The 14,728-nt window shown below is 49.2% G+C and overlaps 1 protein-coding gene across 1 annotated transcript in view; it reads left to right on the forward strand.

The window, feature by feature from the left end:
* The window catches only part of PRPF19 (pre-mRNA processing factor 19), a 157,329-nt gene that overhangs the window by 107,550 nt on the left and 35,051 nt on the right, over positions 1-14,728 (forward strand). Inside the window, exon 10 of the mRNA XM_063958555.1 lies at positions 11,624-11,733. Coding sequence (XP_063814625.1) covers positions 11,624-11,733 — 110 coding nt within the window. The remainder of the gene's footprint in view (positions 1-11,623; positions 11,734-14,728) is intronic.

Below are 14,728 nucleotides of genomic sequence, written 5' to 3' on the forward strand. Positions count from 1 at the left end.
CCATGGGGAATAGCGGGCTCCGAAGGAGGCTGGGCACTCTAGAAAGATTTAGGACTACCTGGTGTGCACTGGCTCCTCCCACTATGACCCTCCTCCAAGCCTCAGTTAGATTTCGTGCCCGGCCGAGGTTGGATGCACACTAGGGACTCTCCTGAGCCCTTAGAAAGAAAGTATAGTTTTAGGTTTTTTATTTTCAGTGAGACCTGCTGGCAACAGGCTCACTGCAGCGAGGGACTAAGGGGAGAAGAAGCGAACTCGCCTGCTTGCAGCCGGATTGGGCTTCTTAGGCTACTGGACACCATTAGCTCCAGAGGGATCGACCGCAGGCCCAGTCCTTGGTGTTCGGTCCCGGAGCCGCGCCGCCGTCCCCCTTACAGAGCCAGAAGCAAGAAGAGGTCCGGAAAAACGGCGGCAGAAGACATCAGTCTTCACCAAGGTAGCGCACAGCACTGCAGCTGTGCGCCATTGCTCCTCATGCACACTTCACACTCCGGTCACTGAGGGTGCAGGGCGCTTGGGGGGGGCGCCCTGAGCTGCAATAAAAACACCTTGGCTGGCAAAAATACCACAATATATAGCCCTAGAGGCTATATATGTGGTAAATTCCCCTGCCAGAATCCAGAAAAAAGCGGGAGAATAGGCCGCGGAAAAGGGGCGGAGCTATCTCCCTCAGACACACTGGCGCCATTTCTCCTTCACAGATCCGCTGGAAGGAAGCTCCCTGGCTCTCCCCTGCAATCTACACTTCAGAACAGGGTAAAAACAGAGAGGGGGGGCACTAAATTTGGGCGCAATACATATATAATATAAAAAGCAGCTATAGGGGACATAACTCAGTTAGTCCCTGCATTATATAGCGCTCTGGTGTGTGCTGGCATACTCTCACTCTGTCCCCCCAAAGGGCTTTTGTGGGTCCTGTCCTCATTCGGAGCATTCCTTGTGTGTGTGCGGTGTGTCGGTACGGCTGTGTCGACATGTTTGATGAGGATAATGATGTGGAGGCGGAGCAGATGCCTTTAGAAGGGATGTCACCCCCTGCGGGGCAGACACCTGAGTGGATGGGCTTATGGAAAGTAATGAGTGCACGTATAGACTCCTTATATAAGAAAATCGACGACATGCCAAATGTGGGACAGCCGACTTCTCAGCTCGTGCCTGCCCAGGCGTCGCATGGGTCGTCAGGGGCTCTAAAACGCCCGCTACCTCAAGCAGACCCAGATGTCGACACTGATACTGACACCAGTGTCGACGACGATGAGTCAAACCTGATGCCCACTAAGGCCATTCACTGCATGATTGAGGCAATGAAAGAGGTGTTAAACATTTCTGATATAACTACAGGTACCACTAAAAAGGGTATTATGTTTGGAGAGAAAAAACTACCCGTAGTTTCTCTATCGTCCTAGTGGATGCTGGGGTTCCTGAAAGGACCATGGGGAATAGCGGCTCCGCAGGAGACAGGGCACAAAAAGTAAAGCTTTAGGATCAGGTGGTGTGCACTGGCTCCTCCCCCTATGACCCTCCTCCAAGCCTCAGTTAGATTTTTGTGCCCGGCCGAGAAGGGTGCAATCTAGGTGGCTCTCCTAAAGAGCTGCTTAGAAAAGTTTAGCTTAGGTTTTTTATTTTACAGTGAGTCCTGCTGGCAACAGGATCACTGCAACGAGGGACTTAGGGGAGAAGAAGTGAACTCACCTGCGTGCAGGATGGATTGGCTTCTTGGCTACTGGACATTAGCTCCAGAGGGACGATCACAGGTACAGCCTGGATGGTCACCGGAGCCTCGCCGCCGGCCCCCTTGCAGATGCTGAAACGAGAAGAGGTCCAGAATCGGCGGCAGAAGACTCCTCAGTCTTCTAAAGGTAGCGCACAGCACTGCAGCTGTGCGCCATTTCCTCTCAGCACACTTCACACGGCAGTCACTGAGGGTGCAGGGCGCTGGGAGGGGGGCGCCCTGGGAGGCAAATGAAAACCTAATTTGGCTAAAAATACCTCACATATAGCCTCCGGGGGCTATATGGAGATATTTAACCCCTGCCAGAATCCGTTAAGAGCGGGAGACGAGGCCGCCGAAAAAGGGGCGGGGCCTATCTCCTCAGCACACAGCGCCATTTTCCCTCACAGAAAGGCTGGAGGGAAGGCTCCCAGGCTCTCCCCTGCACTGCACTACAGAAACAGGGTTAAAACAGAGAGGGGGGGCACTAATTTGGCGTTAGAAATATATAAAAAAGATGCTATAAGGGAAAACACTTATATAAGGTTGTCCCTATATAATTATAGCGTTTTTGGTGTGTGCTGGCAAACTCTCCCTCTGTCTCTCCAAAGGGCTAGTAGGTCCTGTCCTCTATCAGAGCATTCCCTGTGTGTGTGCTGTGTGTCGGTACGTGTGTGTCGACATGTATGAGGACGATGTTGGTGAGGAGGCGGAGCAATTGCCTGTAATGGTGATGTCACTCTCTAGGGAGTCGACACCGGAATGGATGGCTTATTTAGGGAATTACGTGATAATGTCAACACGCGGCAAGGTCGGTTGACGACATGAGACGGCCGACAAACAATTAGTACCGGTCCAGACGTCTCAAAAACACCGTCAGGGGTTTTAAAACGCCCGTTTACTTTAGTCGGTCGACACAGACAGGGACACTGAATCCAGTGTCGACGGTGAATAAACAAACGTATTCCTTATTAGGGCCACACGTTAAGGGCAATGAAGGAGGTGTTACATATTTCTGATACTACAAGTACCACAAAAGAGGGTATTATGTGGGATGTGAAAAAACTACCGTAGTTTTTCCTGAATCAGATAAATTAAATGAAGTGTGTGATGATGCGTGGGTTCCCCCCGATAGAAAATATGGGCGGTATACCCTTTCCCGCCAGAAGTTAGGGCGCGTTGGGAAACACCCCTTAGGGTGGATAAGGCGCTCACACGCTTATCAGAACAAGTGGCGGTACCGTCTATAGATAGGGCCGTCCTCAAGGAGCCAGCTGACAGGAGGCTGGAAAAATATCATAAAAAGTATATACACACATACTGGTGTTATACTGCGACCAGCGATCGCCTCAGCCTGGATGTGCAGAGCTGGGGTGGCTTGGTCGGATTCCCTGACTAAAAATATTGATACCCTTGACAGGGACAGTATTTTATTGACTATAGAGCATTTAAAGGATGCATTTCTATATATGCGAGATGCACAGAGGGATATTTGCACTCTGGCATCAAGAGTAAGTGCGATGTCCATATCTGCCAGAAGATGTTTATGGACACGACAGTGGTCAGGTGATGCAGATTCCAAACGGCACAAAGGTGTATTGCCGTATAAAGGAAGAGGAGTTATTTGGGGTCGGTCCATCGGACCTGGTGGCCACGGCAACTGCTGGAAAATCCACCGTTTTTTACCCTAAGTCACATCTCTGCAGAAAAAGACACCGTCTTTTCAGCTTCAGTCCTTTCGTCCCTATAAGAGTCATATCTGCCCAGGCATAGAGGAAAGGGAAGAAGACTGCAGCAGGCAGCCCATTCCCAGGAACAGAAGCGTTCCACCGCTTCTGACAAGCTCTCAGCATGACGCTGAGACCGTACAGGACCCCTGGATCCTACAAGTAGTATCCCAGGGGTACAGATTGGAATGTCGAGACGTTTCCCCTGCGCAGGCTCCTGAAGTCTGCTTTACCAAGGTCTCCCTCCGACAAGGAGGCAGTATGAAAAAAAAAAATTCACGAGCTGTATTCCCAGCAGGTGATAATTAAATTACCCCTCCTACAACAAGAAAAGGGGTATTATTCCACACTATATTGTGGTACTGAAGCCAGAAGGCTAGGTGAGACCTATTCTAAATCTAAAAAAATTTGAACACTTACAAAGGTTCAAATCAAGATGGAGTCACTCAGAGCAGTGATAACGAACCGGGAAGAAGGGGACTATATGGTGTCCCGAGACATCAGGGATGCTTACCTCCATGTCCCAAATTTGCCCTTATCACTAAGGGTACCTCAGGTTCGTGGTACAGAACTGTCACTATCAGTTTCAGACGCTGCCGTTTGGATTGTCCACGGCACCCCGGGTCTTTACCAAGGTAATGGCCGAAATGATGGTTCTTCTTCGAAGAAAAGGCGTCTTAATTATCCCTTACTTGGACGATCTCCTGATAAGGGCAAAGTCCAGGGAACAGTTGGAGGTCGGAGTAGCACTATCTCGGATACTGTTACAACAGCAGGGGTGGATTCTAAATATTCCAAAATCGCAGCTGATCCCGACAACAAGTCTCCTGTGCTTAGGGATGATTCTGGACACAGTCCAGAAAAAGGTGTTTCTCCCGGAAGAGAAAGCCAGGGAGTTATCCGAGCTAGTCAGGAACCTCCTAAAATCAGTGCATCATTGCACAAGGGCCATGGTAAAAAAAAATGGTGACTTCCTTCGAAGCAATTCCAGTCGGCAGATTTCACGCAAGAACTTTTCAGTGGGATCTGCTGGACAAATGGTCCGGATCGCATCTTCAGATGCATCAGCGGATAACCCTATATCCAAGGACAAGGGTGTCTCTCCTGTGGTGGTTACAGAGTGCTCATCTTCTAGAGGGCCGCAGATTCGACATTCAGTTTTGGATGTTGGTGACCACGGAGGCCAGCCCGAGAGGCTGGGGAGCAGTCACACAAGGAAAAAATTTCCAGGGAGTGTGATCAAGTCTGGAGACTTTTCTCCACATAAATATAGCTAAGGGTAAATTTATAATGCTCTAAGCTTAGCAAGACCTCTGCTTCAAGGTCAGCCGGTATTAATCCAGTGGGATAAAACATCACGGCAGTCGCCCACGTAAATAGACAGGGCGGCACAAGAAGCAGGAGGGCAGTGGCAAAAACTGCAAGGACTTTTCGCTGGGCGGAAAATCATGTGATAGCACTGTCAGCAGTGTTTCATTCCGGGAATGGAAACTGGGAAGCAGACTTCCTCAGTAGGCACGACCTCCACCCGGCAGAGTGGGAACTTCATGGGGAAGTTTTCCACATGATTGTAAACCGTTGGGAATTACCAAAGGTGGACATGATGGCGTCCCGTCTGAACAAAAAACGGGACAGGTATTGCGCCAGGTTAAGAGACCCTCAGGCAATAGCTGTGGACGTTCTGGTAACACCGTGGGTGTACCAGTCGGTGTATGTGTTCCATCCTCTGCTTTTCATACCTAAGGTACTGAGAATTATAAGACGTAGAGGAGTAAGAACTATACTCATGGCTCCGGATTGGCCAAGAAGGACTTGGTACCCGGAACTTCAAGAGATGCTCACAGAGGACTTATGGCCTCTGCCGCTAAGAAGGGACTTGTTTCAGCAAGTACCATGTCTGTTCCAAGACTTACCGCAGCTGCGTTTGACGGCATGGCGGTGGAACGCCGGATCCTAAGGGAAAAGGCATTCAGGAAGAGGTCATTCCTACCCTGGTCAAAGCCAGAAAGGAGGTGACCGCACAACATTATCACCACATGTGGCGAAAATATGTTGCGTGGTGTGAGGCCAGGAAGGCCCCACGAAGAAATTTCAACTCTGTCGATTCCTGCATTTCCTGCAAACAGGAGTGTCTATGGGCCTCAAATTGGGGTCCATTAAGGTTCAAATTTCGGCCCTGTCGATTTTTCTTCCAGAAAGAATTGGCTTCAGTTCCTGAAGTCCAGAAGTTTGTCAAGGGAGTATTGCATATACAACCCCCTTTTGTGCCTCCAGTGGCACTGTGGGATCTCAACGTAGTTCTGGGATTCCTCAAAACACATTGGTTTAAAACCAGTCAAATCTGTGGATTTGAAGCATCTCACATGAAAAGTGAACATGCTCTTGGACCTGGCCTGGACCAGGCGAGTGTCAAATTGGTGGTTTTTTTCTCAAAAAAGCCCATATCTGTTTGTCCATTCGGACAGGGCAGAGCTGCGGACTCGTCCCCAGTTCTCTCCCTAAGGTGGTGTCAGTGTTTCACCTGAACCAGCTTATTGTGGTGTCTTGCGCCTACTAGGGACTTGGAGGACTCCAGGTTGCTAGATGTGGTCAGGGCCCTGAAAATATAGGTTCCAGGACGGCTGGAGTCAGGAAAACTGACTTGCTGTTATCCTGTATGCACCCAACAAACTGGGTGCTCTTGCTTCTAAGCAGACTTTTGCTAGTTGGATGTGTAATACAATTCAGCTTGCACATTCTGTGGCAGGCCTGCCACAGCCAAAATATGTAAATGCCCATTCCACAAGGAAGGTGGGCTCATCTTGGGCGGCTGCCCGAGGGGTCTCGGCTTTACAACTTTGCCGAGCGGCTATTTAGTCAGGGGAAAACACGTTTGTAAAATCCTACAAATTTGATAACCTGGCTAAGGAGGACCTGGAGTTCTCTCATTCGGTGCTGCAGAGTCATCCGCACTCTCCCGCCCGTTTGGGAGCTTTGGTATAATCCCCATGGTCCTTTCAGGAACCCCAGCATCCACTAGGACGATAGAGAAAATAAGAATTTACTTACCGATAATTCTATTTCTCGGAGTCCGTAGTGGATGCTGGGCGCCCATCCCAAGTGCGGATTATCTGCAATACTTGTACATAGTTACAAAAATCGGGTTATTATTGTTGTGAGCCATCTTTCAGAGGCTCCGCTGTTATCATACTGTTAACTGGGTTCAGATCACAGCTTGTACAGTGTGATTGGTGTGGCTGGTATGAGTCTTACCCGGGATTCATAAATCCTTCCTTATTGTGTACGCTCGTCCGGGCACAGTATCCTAACTGAGGCTTGGAGGAGGGTCATAGGGGGAGGAGCCAGTGCACACCACCTGATCCTTAAGCTTTTATTTTGTGCCCTGTCTCCTGCGGAGCCGCTATTCCCCATGGTCCTTTCAGGAACCCCAGCATCCACTACGGACTCCGAGAAATAGAATTATCGGTAAGTAAATTCTTATTTTTTCCCCCATCAGATGAATTAAATTAAGTGTGTGAAGAAGCGTGGGCTTTCCCTGATAAAAAATTGGTAATTCCTAAGAAGGTACTAATGGCGTTCCCTTTCCCGCCAGAGGATAGGTCACATTGGGAAACACCCCCTAGAGTGGATAAAGCGCTCACACGTTTGTCTAAAAAGGTGGCACTACCGTCTCCGGATACGGCCGCCCTCAAGGAACCTGCTGATAGAAAGCAGGAGGCGATCCTGAAGTCTGTATATACACACACAGGCATTATACTTAGGCCAGCTATTGCGTCAGCTTGGATGTGCAGTGCTGCCGCTGCTTGGTCAGATAAACTGTCAGAAAATATTGACACATTAGACAGAGACACGATCCTGTTAACCATAGACCATATAAAAGACTCAGTCTTATATATGAGAGATGCACAGAGGGAAATCTGCCGACTGGCATCTAAAGTAAGTGCATTGTCCATTTCTGCTAGGAGAGGCTTATGGACTCGCCAGTGGACAGGAGATGCAGATTCTAAAAGGCACATGGAAGTGTTGCCATATAAGGGTGAGGAATTATTTAGGGATTCCTAGTTTCCACAGCAACGTCTGGGAAGTCAGCATTTTTACCCCATGTCCCCTCACAGCCTAAGAAGGCGCCGTTTTATCAGGTTCAGTCCTTTCGGACCCAGAAAAACAGGCGTGGAAAAGGCGGGTCTTTTCTGTCCAGAGGCAGAGGTAGGGGAAAAAGGCTGCAACAAACAGCAGGTTCGCAGGAGCAAAAGTCCTCCCCCGCTTCTTCTTCCAAGTCCGCCGCATGACGGTGGGGCTCCACAGGCGGAGCCAGGTACGGTGGGGGGTCGCCTCAAACATTTCAGCGATTAGGGGGTTCGCTCACAGGTGGATCCCTGGATCCTGCAAATAGTATCTCAGGGGTACAAGCTGGAATTCGAGGCGTCCCCACCCCACCGGTTCCTAAAATCTGCCTTGCCAATTGCTCCCTCAGACAGGGAGGCGGTGCTAACGGCAATTCACAAGCTGTATTCTCAGCAGGTGATGATCAAGGTACCCCTACTTCAACAAGGCCGGGGTTATTATTCCACACTATTTGTGGTACCGAAACCGGACGGTTCGGTGAGACCCATTCTAAATTTGAAATCCTTGAACACATACATAAAGAAATTCAAGTTCAAGATGGAATCGCTCAGGGCGGTTATTGCAAGCCTGGACGAGGGGGATTACATGGTATTACATGGTATCCCTGGACATCAAGGATGCTTACTTGCATGTCCCCATTTACCATCCTCACCAGGAGTACCTCAGATTTGTGGTACAGGATTGCCATTACCAATTCCAGACGCTGCCGTTTGGACTGTCCACGGCACCGAGGGTATTTACCAAGGTTATGGCGGAAATGATGATACTCCTTCGAAGAAAGGGAGTTTTAATTATCCCGTACTTGGACGATCTCCTAATAAAAGCGAGGTCCAAGAAACAGTTGTTGGTGGGAGTAGCACTATCCCAGGATGTGCTGCACCAGCACGGCTGGATTCTGAATATCCCAAAGTCACAGCTGGTTCCGACAACACGGCTACTGTTCCTGGGTATGATTCTGGATACAGTCCAGAAAAAAGTGTTTCTCCCGGAGGAGAAAGCCAGGGAGTTGTCATCTCTAGTCAGAGACCTCCTGAAACCAAAACAGGTATCAGTGCATCACTGCACGCGGGTCCTGGGAAAGATGGTGGCTTCTTACGAAGCAATTCCCTTCGGCAGGTTCCATGCCAGAATCTTTCAGTGGGACCTGTTGGACCAGTGGTCCGGATCGCATCTTCAGATGCATCGCTTGATAACCCTGTCTCCAAGAACCAGGGTGTCGCTACTGTGGTGGCTGCAGAGTGCCCATCTTCTAGAGGGCCGCAGGTTCGGCATACAGGACTGGGTCCTGGTGACCACGGATGCCAGCCTTCGAGGCTGGGGGGCAGTCACACAGGGAAGAAACTTCCAAGGACTATGGTCGAGTCAGGAGACTTCCCTGCACATAAATATTCTGGAACTAAGGGCCATTTACAATGCCCTAAGTCAAGCAAAATCCCTGCTCCTACACCAGCCGGTGCTGATCCAGTCAGACAACATCACGGCAGTCGCCCATGTAAATCGACAGGGCGGCACAAGAAGCAGGATGGCGATGGCGGAAGCCACAAGAATTCTCCAATGGGCGGAGAATCATGTACTAGCACTGTCAGCAGTGTTCATTACGGGAGTGGACAACTGGGAAGCAGACTTCCTCAGCAGACACGACCTCCACCCGGGAGAGTGGGGACTTCATCCAGAAGTCTTCCAGATGCTGGTAAACCGTTGGGAAAAACCACAGGTGGACATGATGGCGTCCCGCCTCAACAAAAAGTTAAAAAGATATTGCGCCAGGTCAAGGGACCCTCAGGCGATAGCTGTGGACGCTCTAGTGACACCGTGGGTGTACCAGTCGGTTTATGTGTTCCCTCCTCTGCCTCTCATACCAAAGGTATTGAGAATAATAAGAAAGCGAGGAGTAAACACCATTCTCGTGGTTCCGGATTGGCCAAGACGAGCGTGGTACCCGGAACTTCAAGAGATGCTCTCAGGGGACCCGTGGCCTCTACCGCTCAGACAGGACCTGCTACAACAGGGGCCCTGTCTGTTCCAAGACTTACCGCGGCTGCGTTTGACGGCATGGCGGTTGAACACCAGATCCTAAAGGAAAAGGGTATTCCGGAAGAAGTCATTCCTACGCTTATTTAGGCCAGGAAAGATGTTACGGCAAAGCATTATCACCGCATATGGCGGAAATATGTTGCATGGTGCGAGGCCAAAAAGGCCCCAACGGAGGAATTTCAACTAGGTCGATTTCTGCATTTCCTGCAAGCAGGAGTGAATATGGGCCTAAAACTAGGCTCCATTAAAGTACAGATCTCGGCTCTGTCGATTTTCTTTCAAAAAGAACTAGCTTCAGTACCTGAAGTTCAGACATTTGTGAAAGGAGTGCTGCATATTCAGCCCCCATTTGTGCCTCCTGTGGCACCTTGGGATCTCAACGTGATGTTGAGTTTCTTAAAATCACATTGGTTTGAGCCACTAAAAACCGTGGATCTGAAATATCTCACGTGGAAAGTGGTCATGTTATTGGCCCTGGCTTCAGCCAGGCGAGTGTCAGAATTGGCGGCTTTATCATGTAAAAGCCCTTATCTGATTTTCCATATGGATAGGGCAGAATTGAGGACTCGTCCCCAGTTTCTCCCTAAGGTGGTGTCAGCGTTTCACCTGAACCAGCCTATTGTGGTGCCTGCGGCTACTAAGGATTTGGAGGACTCCAAGTTGCTAGACGTTGTCAGGGCCCTGAAAATATATGTTTCCAGGACGGCTGGAGTCAGAAAATCTGACTCGCTGTTTATCCTGTATGCACCCAACAAGCTGGGTGCTCCTGCTTCTAAGCAGTCTATTGCTCGCTGGATTTGTAGTACAATTCAGCTTGCACATTCTGTGGCAGGCATGCCACAGCCAAAATCTGTAAATGCCCATTCCACAAGGAAGGTGGGCTCATCTTGGGCGGCTGCCCGAGGGGTCTCGGCTTTACAACTTTGCCGAGCAGCTACTTGGTCAGGGGCAAACACATTTGCAAAATTCTACAAATTTGATACCTTGGCTGAGGAGGACCTGGAGTTCTCTCATTCGGTGCTACAGAGTCATCCGCACTCTCCCGCCCGTTTGGGAGCTTTGGTATAATCCCCATGGTCCTTACGGAGTTCCCAGCATCCACTAGGACGTTAGAGAAAATAAGAATTTACTCACCGGTAATTCTATTTCTCGTAGTCCGTAGTGGATGCTGGGCGCCCATCCCAAGTGCGGATTGTCTGCAATACTTGTAAATAGTTATTGTTAACTAAAGGGTTATTGTTGAGCCATCTGTTGAGAGGCTCAGTTGTTTTCATACTGTCAAACTGGATATAGTATCACGAGTTGTACGGTGTGATTGGTGTGGCTGGTATGAGTCTTACCCGGGATTCAAAATCCTTCCTTATTATGTCTGCTCGTCCGGGCACGGTGTCCTAACTGAGGCTTGGAGGAGGGTCATAGTGGGAGGAGCCAGTGCACACCAGGTAGTCCTAAATCTTTCTAGAGTGCCCAGCCTCCTTCGGAGCCCGCTATTCCCCATGGTCCTTACGGAGTTCCCAGCATCCACTACGGACTACGAGAAATAGAATTACCGGTGAGTAAATTCTTATTTTCAGGGCTGCCTAGCGCAGCCCCACCTGTTAGTGAGCTGCATTGCAGGCACTAACTTACAAACTGAGCTCCAGTGCTTGGAGGCGGGGCTATAGATGAGGCAGTGCAGTGCATCCTGGGAACAGTCAAAGCTTTAGCCTGTTGGTGCCTCGGATCAAGATCCAACTTTACCCCCCAATGTTATTCCCTGTGGGATACCAGTGTACCCCGCTGTAGAAAAAAAGATTTTCTATGTCCAGCCACCACCATTACTATTATTAAAAAAAGAAAAAAATCTGGATGCCAAATTTTAGAACCATCACTTTTATTTCATACTAATACATGTCACTTTTCTTTTCTAGTCTTTGTTTAAGCTGCCAATAGAGTGATGGGAACAAACGTTTCCTGAACAAACAATAATAGGTTGTAGGAATTTCAGGGTTTCCGCATTGTTACCGAAGTCCCCTTGTCTTTTTAGGCGGAGCAGATAAGAGTGTGGTGGTGTTTGATGCTACATCGCAGCAGATCCTGGCAACACTTAAAGGTCACACAAAGAAGGTCACCAGTGTTGTGTTCCACCCTTCACAGGTTTGCTTATTGCTCTGTCCCTTTTATTGATACTATAGATTAGCTTTTTTACAAGCACATATGAAAGAAATAGGGGTATATGCAATTAGCGGCGAATCGAGGCAATTTTTCTGCCGTTTTTTAATTCGACACAATTCGACCGTCTAATTTCGGCAAGTGGGTGCCGAAATTGACCATATTCAATAAAAAACGGATTCGACAGTCCCGCTGACGAAAAACGGCCGATTTGACGGATTTTGTACCGATTTTTAAAAAACGGGAAAAAACCCGAAAAAAAATTGCGTGGGGTCCCCCCTCCAAAGCATAACCAGCCTCGGGCTCTTCGAGCTGGTCCTGGTTCTAAAAATCCGGGGGGGGAAATGGACAGGGGATCCCCCGTATTTTTAAAACCAGCACCGGGCTCTGCGCCTGGTGCTGGTGCAAAAAATACGGGGGACAAAAAGAGTAGGGGTCCCCCGTATTTTTTACACCAGCATCGGGCTCCTCTAGCTGGACAGATAATGCCACAGCCGGGGGACACTTTTATACAGCGCCCTGCGGCCGTGGCATTAAATATCCAACTAGTCACCCCTGGCCGGGGTACCCTGGGGGAGTGGGGACCCCTTCAATCAAGGGGTTCCCCCCCCCCAGCCACCCAAGGGCCAGGGGTGAAGCCCGAGGCTGTCGTCCGTCTCCCCCCCCCCCCCCCCCCCCCATCCAAGGGCTGCGGATGGAGGGCTGATAGCCTTGAGAAAATGACAAGAATATTGTTTTTTCCTGTAGTACTACAAGTCCCAGCAAGCCTCCTCCGCAAGCTGGTACTTGGAGAACCACAAGTACCAGCATGCGGGAGATAAACGGGCCCGCTGGTACCTGTAGTACTACTGGAAAAAAAATACCCAAATAAAAACAGGAGACACACACCTTGAGAGTAAAACTTTATTTCACACCTGCCGACACACACATACTTACCTATGTTGACCCGCCGACTGCCACGTCTCCTGATCCGACGATCCGGGGTACCTGTGAATAAAATTATACTCACCTCAATCCAGTGTCCAGATATAAATCCTCGTACTTGGCAAAAAAAATAAACGAACACCCGACCAAGCCGGACTGAAAGGGGTCCCATGTTTACACATGGGACCCCTTTCCCCGAATGCCGGGACCCCACGTGACTCCTGTCACAGAGGTCCCTTCAGCCAATCAGGAAGCGCTACTTCGTTGCACTCACCTGATTGGCTGTATGCGCGTGTGAGCTCAGACAGCGCATCGCACAGCTCCCTCCATTACTTTCAATGGTGGGAACTTTGCCGTCAGCGGTGGGGTTACCCGCGGTCAGCCGCTGACCGCGGGTGACCTCACCGCTAACCGCAAAGTTCCCACCATTGAGTATAATGGAGAGGCTTTGCGATGCGCTGTCTGACAGCTCAGACGTGCAGCCAATCAGCAGAGTGCCAGGACGTTGCGCTCGCTGATTGGCTTAAGAGACCTTTCTGTGACAGCAGTCACGGGGGGGTCTCTGCATTCGGGGGAAAGGGGTCCCATGTGTAAACATGGGACCCCTTTCAGTCCGGCTTGGTCGGGTGTTCGTTTATTTTTTTTGCCAAGTATGAGGATTTATATCTGGACACTGGATTGAGGTGAGTACAATTTTATTCACAGGTACCCCGGATCGTCGGATCAGGAGACGTGGCAGTCGGCGGGTCAACATAGGTAAGTATGTGTGTGTCGGCAGGTGTGAAATAAAGTTTTACTCTCAAGGTGTGTGTCTCCTGTTTTTATTTGGGTATTTTTTTTCCAGTAGTACTACAGGTACCAGCGGGCCCGTTTTTCTCCCGCATGCTGGTACTTGTGGTTCTCCAAGTACCAGCTTGCGGGGGAGGCTTGCTGGGACTTGTAGTACTACAGGGAAAAACAATATTCTTGTCATTTTCTCAAGGCTATCAGCCCCCCATCCGCAGCCCTTGGATGGGGGGGGGGGGGACAGCCTCGGGCTTCACCCCTGGCCCTTGGGTGGCTGGGGGGGGGACCCCTTGATTGAAGGGGTCCCCACTCCCCCAGGGTACCCCGGCCAGGGGTGACTAGTTGGATATTTAATGCCACGGCCTCAGGGCGCTGTATAAAAGTGACCCCCGGCTGTGGCATTATCTGTCCAGCTAGTGGAGCCCGATGCTGGTGTAAAAAATACGGGGGACCCGTACTCTTTTTGTCCCCCGTATTTTTTGCACCAGCACCAGGCGCAGAGCCCGGTGCTGGTTTTAAAAATACGGGGGAGCCCCTGTCCATTTTCCCCCCGGATTTTTAGAACCAGGACCGGCTCGAAGAGCCCGAGGCTGGTTATGCTTTGGAGGGGGGACCCCACGCCATTTTTTTCCGGGATTTTACCATTCCATATAAAAAATATTTAAAAAATATATATAAATAATACTTGTGCCTCCCAAAAAGACAAACCAAGTACCTAATCCCTTCTAATATAAATAGATATGCTATTACCAATAAAAAAAACACCAAAAAAAACATGTTTTAATTTTTTTTTATTACATTCACCCACCAAAGTGTGGCGGATTGAAAATGACGAATTTACTGTCTAAAAGCACTGTTGTCAAATTTCCAAACTTCAATTGAATATACTTTTGTCGAATTGCCGCATTTGTACCATTGCAGAAATGTCGAATTTCAAAAAGTCGAATTTTGAAAGTCCGTTTTTTTGACGGAAAGTACTGAATTGCATTGTCGAATTTTTTTTTTTTGGCGAAAAAGTCCAGTTTTTCGACAATTTCGGGAATTCGACCGCAATTGCATATACCCCATAATGTATTATTTCTATGATTTTTTTTGTTCCTCCCCATAATGGCCTGTTCATAGATTTCAAAATATATAAATGTAGCTAGTCTAACAGTGCAGTTTAATAATGCCAAGGCATTTTCCATTACGTTTTTATTGTGGAACCATGGTTATTTTAGGTCAAGTGGTTTAGTGGTGGTTATTCACTCTACTTAATTAGTGAAATATA

This window comes from Pseudophryne corroboree, chromosome 3 (assembly GCF_028390025.1).
Source record: "Pseudophryne corroboree isolate aPseCor3 chromosome 3, aPseCor3.hap2, whole genome shotgun sequence".
Lineage (NCBI taxonomy): Eukaryota > Metazoa > Chordata > Amphibia > Anura > Myobatrachidae > Pseudophryne > Pseudophryne corroboree.